The sequence below is a fragment of the Uloborus diversus genome, chromosome 8, assembly GCF_026930045.1.
Source record: "Uloborus diversus isolate 005 chromosome 8, Udiv.v.3.1, whole genome shotgun sequence".
Lineage (NCBI taxonomy): Eukaryota > Metazoa > Arthropoda > Arachnida > Araneae > Uloboridae > Uloborus > Uloborus diversus.
Genome location: NC_072738.1, coordinates 150,421,988 through 150,429,310, shown reverse-complemented (window position 1 = coordinate 150,429,310; position 7,323 = coordinate 150,421,988). Strand labels below are relative to the sequence as shown.

The window sequence follows — 7,323 nt, the reverse complement described above, 5'->3', positions numbered from 1 at the left end:
GAAAGGTAGAAGAATAAATAAACATTGACATAAACATTTTTCATAGTAAAATTTCTTTATTATTCAGATGCGTTAAAAGAATAGTTTTATCATTTCGATTTGTAGTGTAAAAAATAAAAAATACATTTAGGATTCGAAAAAAAAATTCAGAACTTGTCTTTTGATTTGAGGGATTTAAATGAAATAATTTTTTTTTTTTTTAAATGGTATTACTAAACACATTAAATCAGGAGAAATAATGTGTACAATAACATCTAGTAAAAAGCATAATGATTTTTTAAAGCCTATTTGAGGCAGTGAGAAACAAAGGGATGTAAATGACAAAATTAAAAATTTGGAGATAACCAGTACAAGTAGTAGGGGAACTTCTCTGTCTTGGGGCAAGAGATGATAGTACTACTAGCCCTAGTAAATGCTGCTGTACAGCAAAAAAAATTCAATGAAAACCTACCTAGAACAGTACCTAAAAATGTGTTTTACTCGAAAATTGAAAATGTCCACTTACATTCCTTTGCTTTTCACTGCCTCATTTATCCTATTTGCCTCTGAATGATACATTATGTAATTTACTACATTATCTTTAACTTATTTTTATCCTTAAAAAAATAAGGGTTGGTCTTTTGGTTTTTAAAATAGTGTAATGGTACATCAGATTTGTGATTCCTTTGTAGATACTGCAAACTACTTATGAAAAATACTTGACTTTTAATTTCACTTTTATTTATATATTTATTGTAGAAAGCTATAATTATGAGGAAACTGATTTACAAGATTTTATTCTTGGTTAGTTATAATTATGTCACAGCAAATTATTTCCTTGATTATTCATTTGTGTCAAGGTCTATTTATTAAATTAATGTACTTTTTTAGCAGTTAAAGATTTTCAAACAATATTTCTCCTATAGAAAGCGCTATTTATGAGGAAATGAATTTACAAGACTTTACTTTTAATTATTTAATTAATCAAGTAATTAAGTACAAATGTGGATATTAAACATTCCTTAACAATTAAATCATTAAATATTCATGAATCTCTCAAAATAAATTCGTTATTCTAACAATTAGAGTTTAAACCAAATAGAACCAGTTTAAACCAAAAAAACCTGGTTTAAGCCAAAAAAAACTGGTAATTTGGGGTTTGTTTTAAAAAAAACAGGTTTTTTACAACCCTGACTCACTGGTGATTCACTGGAAGTATTTGGACTTTTGCTGATCTTTGCTGGGTGTTGACATTCACTGGTAAATGTCTATATTTACCAGGTTTTGGTATTTTACAGTTACATATATAGATATAAATTCATAGATTGTATTATGCTGATCAATTTTGCAAGTTAAAATTCAAAATAAAGATTTTAATCATGAAAACTTATACATTAAGATAAAATTGATTACTTTTGAAAGGAAGCAGTCTACACTTGCAATTAAAGAAAAAAAAATGCTAATAACCTGTTGAAGCAACAAAACAGCAAGGTTTTCATATTTTTGCTACACTTCAAATTTTACAATTTTATTCATCTTTTACTAAATTAACTTTTTTTTAGTAATGACTGATTGTTACGTACTATTTACATATGTATATTACATACGTTCTAAGATTTTACAAAAAAAAAACCTCTAATTTTTAGAAGATATATACAGGAATATTTTGAAAATACAGCAAGAGAATTTGAAAAGCTCAATTGAACAGAAACGCCCCAATTCAAAAGATTTTATGCAAGTTTTTTATAGCCTAATAATATTTTTCTGATGTACATTTCTCATATCGTCGCATCAGAGCAACAGTAAGATATATAGTCCCAGTAATAACACTAAGATATCTTACTGTTGCTCAGAGACAACGATATTTACTTACAGTTTAAATTAATATGCATGAGTTTCAAAATTAAATGCCAATATGTATTTATGTTTTAGGTTTCACTTTGAAATGCACAATTTTGAGTACACAAAGTTGGCAAATGACTTTAAAACTTTTATTCATAATAAAAAGAAAGGCTATGAATGAAAATAAAACTCACACTTCATTTCCTTATCCTTATCCTTCTAACTAACTATTACTTTTTTTTAGGTCTTTCATAGAAAGAGTAATGATAAAAATTCAATGCTAGAAGAATACTCATAACATTCTGTCTAAAATTCAAAGGTAATAAAACCAATTTTGATTTTAAATCTATTATTTTTTGACATAACCAGGCATATAATTTTACTTATGAATGTTCACATAAATATATTTACAGTTAGCTCTTAAATATACACCAAAATTTCTTCCGAGTCTTCACTTTCACAATATTCTCCGCCACTGGATTCAAATCTGAAGGAGAGACAAGAAAAATATATTTATTGAAACTTAAAATATGCAGTGAAATTAAGTCTCACAAAACTAGGAAAGTTAAATCCGTTCTTAATAACTCAGAAGCCTAAATAAGAACTTAGTTTGCTAAAAATTCTTGGATTCCTCAACTTTTACAAGAACTTGATTGATAGTTATAATTTTTTATGCAGCTGAGCATATCAATGGTGAAGTTACTCAATCTCCAATGTCAAAAACAGCAAGTTTACAGGATAGCATTAAAACTTTTTTACCTTTTCATTTCTAGCTACCTGTACCATCATAAAATCACAACTCATTATACATTGGGAGAAATGAAATAAGAGGTTGGAAATTGGATGTAAAAGTATAATAACATCTTGTTCGCAAAATAAAAATTTAAAAAAGAATCAAAAATGGACATTGCAGGTCTGGTACCTTCACCAGCAATATTAAAATCATCAAAAATTCATATCATTTGTCATCTATTTAAGCAAATTTTACTCTTTTCACTAATCATGACTCTAAAATCTACAGTTCTTATAGTTACAAAAAAATAACACAGAAGTTACTTATAACATAGCATTAATGACTGCTTAATTTTACAACTAATGAAAAACGGATATTTTGTCCAAGTAAACAAATAATCTTTTATTTGTAAGTTATTTGTAATTTTCTATCAATTTTCCTTTAGGTGTATGTGTGCTTCAATTTAAAGGTGAAATTTATTAACATAATTGCAGCCATTGATAAATAAGAAAAATTATCAAAACTTCCCAAAATCAATGTACAGTAAACTCCCTATTATCTGCGGAATAGGGTGGCACAATAACCGTAAATAAGCAAGTTTTGTGGACCATCTGTAAGATAAGTAAAATATGACAATATGTTACCGTTAAAGTACACAGGGTGTCTATAAATGATGGACCCGATTTTAAAAAATCATATTTTCAAACGTTCTCGACGGAATAAAATAATTAATGCGTAAAATTAAGGAGAAAAGTACCAAGTTTTTAGAACCAAGTTGGTAGTACCAACGAAAACGCTCCCAGAATTGAAACAACGCATTTCTGCAGCATTACAAACCATTAACAGAGACATGTCAGAAAATGTGTGGAATGAACTAGATTATCGAATGGACTTTTGCCGTGTGACAAGAGGGTTCCAAATCTAACATTTATAAGGTAAAAAAAAACTTGGTACTTTTTCTCCTTAATTTTACGCATTAATTATTTTATTCTGTCAAGAACTTTTGAAAATACGTTTTTTCAAAATCGGGTCCATCATTTATAGACACCCTGTATAATGCAGTTATTTTATAGAATACCTAGTTATTCCATGAAATAATTGTTCGTGTCCGTTAAAGTGTATAATATGTTATTAATTTGACAGTTTAACTAGTTATTCCATGAAACAACTAGGTATTCTATAAATTAACTAATGAGAGACAGTTAAAGTGTAAAATAAACAATTTATCTAAAATGAAATAACTAGGTATTCTATAAATTAACTAATGATAGACAACTAAAATTAAAAAGAAGCAATTTATCTAACTTATGCAGCGTATAAATGCTATTTATGGAAACATACCATGAAATCATTTGTTACAACAAGGATTACTAAAATGACACTTGGAATTACAAAGAACATTATTTCTAAACAAAAACTGGCGCCAACACGCTAAACAAGTTCTCTCCCTATGGTCTGGAATAGTTCATAAATGCAGTAGGGATGGAAGGTAAATGTACTTGTCGTGCAAGATATATGATATAGATTATTTTACACTTTAACGGGCTGCAGATCGTTATTGCAATGTAATAATACAGTGCAATGTATTAATCAATATACTGAAACCGAGAACAGTGTATGCAAAAGCTAACGAGCTGATGTGTCCATCACATGACTTCCTTTTACTCCAATTTAATGTCATTTTCCCATTATCGGTAATTTTAATGTGATTCAATAGTTTTCTCTCTAAATATCACCAACAGTGGCCAAATTGAAACCAGATTTAAAAATAGAAAAAATAATCGCCAAATTTGTTGAAAAGTTGGCAACAAAACTTGACAACCAAAAGACTGGCGATATATCATTAAGTGTCCGCCAAATTGTAACACCACTTGAGTTTACATCGAAATTAACAATGATTCCCCCCCAAAAAGGGGCAAAAGACCCCCTTAGAAACACCTGAATGCAACCAAAAGGGGAGGTGCATAACTAGACCCCCCTAGGAGTCTGCGTACCAAATTTCAACTTTCTAGGACATAATGCGACATACATATGTACATACAGACATCATGAGAAAACTCGTTGTAACTAACTCGGGAATCGTCAAAATGGATATTTTGCGTGTCTATACGTTCTTAGGCACTTATCCACATGTGGTTTAGTCGGAAAAAAACTCAACATTCATTCGGGGGTGAGCAAAATGGAAATTAAGGTCAATTTTTGAGTGAAAATTTTTTCATGAATACAATACTTCCTTTTTTGTGAAAGGAAATAAAAAAAGATCACTCATTATTGCAAACGGCTTACACACTGACCAGCAAATCATACAAACAGATCAAGTTAGGCTTGTATACCACAAATGTGTAGGAGAGGGGAATCTTTTTAACAAAATTAGTCCAGTCACTCGCTTACATGTGTAAAGATTAGGTGTAAAAATCAGGTTTCAGTGACTTAACCTTTGCCTTGAAAGATTTGATGTCATTAAAAGAGAGGGAGAAGAAAAAAATAGGAATGCCAAATAAAATATTTTGTACTTAATTTAAAACGTGTGCATTATTTTGCATTGAGTATAACATCACCCCAAAGTAAAAAGACTGAATGACCGCGAATCAACTGCAAAGCAAATAATCGAGAGTTTATTGTAAATTCATTTGAAGAAAGAACCTATGAGGAATTTGTTAAGACTGAAAAATAAAAATGTGTCAAACAAATTTCACTCAAATAAGCTACAAGCAAAAATGTATTGATTCTTCAATTACAGGTGCATCAGTCATCAGAAAGGACAGGCTGTCTGTTATTCATCAAACTAATAAAGGTAATAAAAAACCCCTACACTACAAATGAAAATAAAACTTCCTGAAGTTTGGTTAATTTCAGACACTCTTGAGTTAAGAAAAAATATCTAATTGCAGTAGAATACCTTTATAACGCCGACTTATATAACGCAATTCTCTATAAACCGCACAACTTTTCAGAAGTAAACAAAAGGTTTTATTGTTAAAAAAATTCCTCTGTTTTGTCTTGCAAACGTAAATAACATTAGGCAAATTAAATTTTGGAACAGTTTTTCATCTTCTCATCTTAATTCAAAGCTTTTAAATGAAAATTAGTATGTGAACCCTGAAGTTCTAATATATAGCTATATTCCGAACTAGTGGTACCCGCACGGCTTTGCCCGTAATAGAAAATTAAAAGGTCTTTTGGTTCGCCTGTATATTTACATATAATGTATGGAGAATTTTCTCGCCAATTGGCTTGTGCCCATGTTACGGTTCCATGTTATGATAATTTCGTAATTTACTTGTCCATCTTATGATATTTCTGTTCTTAAAATTGGAATAGAAAAAGAACCACATCAAATTTTTTGAAAAATCGCTTCGAGGTGCACACCCCCATGATACAAAATAACTTCTTGCCAAATTTCATGAAAATCGGCTGAACGGTCTAGGCGCTATGCATGTCACAGAGATCCTTTCAGTTTTATTATTAGTAAAAATAATGATTCCAAAATTTATGAAATGACCTATATAATGCCAAAACCTGTATAACGCAATAGCTCTGGTTCCAAGGTGTGTGTTACAATGGTCTTCCACTGTATTTCCGATTTTCACATTAGATAACCACATTATGTACGGTATCTATTACATAAGCAAAGTTGCTTTGCTGTTTGGAAGTTTCAAAAAGTTCTTTAAGTTCTTCAATAGTTAAAAAATCGTCAGTTACAAAAATTGCAAAATTAACAAGAATGCAAGACACAATGCACCTTCTCCAATTTTTTTTACTATCCGAACAGAGATCAAATTGCAGTCTTTTGTACTCATTCACGCTGTCTGAAATTTGCTATTTGTGCTTTTCCATTATGACAGTTCTCAGTTGTATTTCAACAGAAACTGAAGCATTTTCACACAAAATAGCCCACATTATCTATGAAACACTAGCTGTTGTATTATTTAGTCCTGAGATCCTATTACATAACAGTAAAATCTTCACACCCAAGGGAAAAAATGGAATGAGTTTCAGAAAGTCTAAAATAAGTTGTTGGTAGCTAAATTCTGACACCCTTTACAAATTTTCACATTTCATAACTTTAAAAAGCTTTGAGAAAAATCCATAAATATAACTTTTAATTTTTTTTTTTTAAACATAAAAACTGGATTTGAATGTTACACATGAATAAATAAATAGATAAGTAAATAAATTAAGTCAAAATTAGGTACTGCAATAACAATACTAGTAATAATAACTTACAGATTTTTTTTTTCAAGTAAAATACAGTGTAAAACATTTAACATGAAACTTAGGAGAATAAAATATTTTTTGCATTTTGAAAGATCTGCATTAACTGTGGACCACTTTATTATTTTTTGTTAGCTGATTTTTCACATTAGATGCATTTCACTGTATATTAAATAAAACAAGCAATAAATTTTACAGTTCCCATTTTGAATTGAAGATCATGCTTGGGAATTTAAACATTAATTTTGCATAACATCTTTATCACACACATTATCTGTTGAAATAAAACATGGTCAATGGAAAAAAAAATACTTAATCTGTTTCCAAAAAAAGAAAGGTATTTAAGTTTTATTTTCTCTTGGCATTTACAAAAAGCTAACATGAAAAAAAAACCATGTGCAAACAAATTTTAACAATATTAATGTATAAAAAATCTATCTGAACAACAATTTGAGAAACTACCTCCATTATAAAATGCAAGTCTGTTCTAATTACAGGGTTCATAGTGGACTCAAGAAAAAATGTCTGAAGACAGTGGTTAAATTTTCGGAAGC

General features: G+C 29.5%; 1 protein-coding gene across 1 annotated transcript in view; it reads right to left on the bottom strand.

Annotated features, from left to right (window-relative positions):
• Positions 1-1,275: 1,275 nt before the first annotated feature.
• The window catches only part of LOC129228721 (protein zer-1 homolog), a 53,604-nt gene continuing 47,556 nt past the window's right edge, over positions 1,276-7,323 (bottom strand). Inside the window, exon 16 of the mRNA XM_054863405.1 lies at positions 1,276-2,308. Within this exon, the coding sequence (XP_054719380.1) occupies positions 2,242-2,308 (67 nt within the window). The 3' untranslated portion in view covers positions 1,276-2,241. The remainder of the gene's footprint in view (positions 2,309-7,323) is intronic.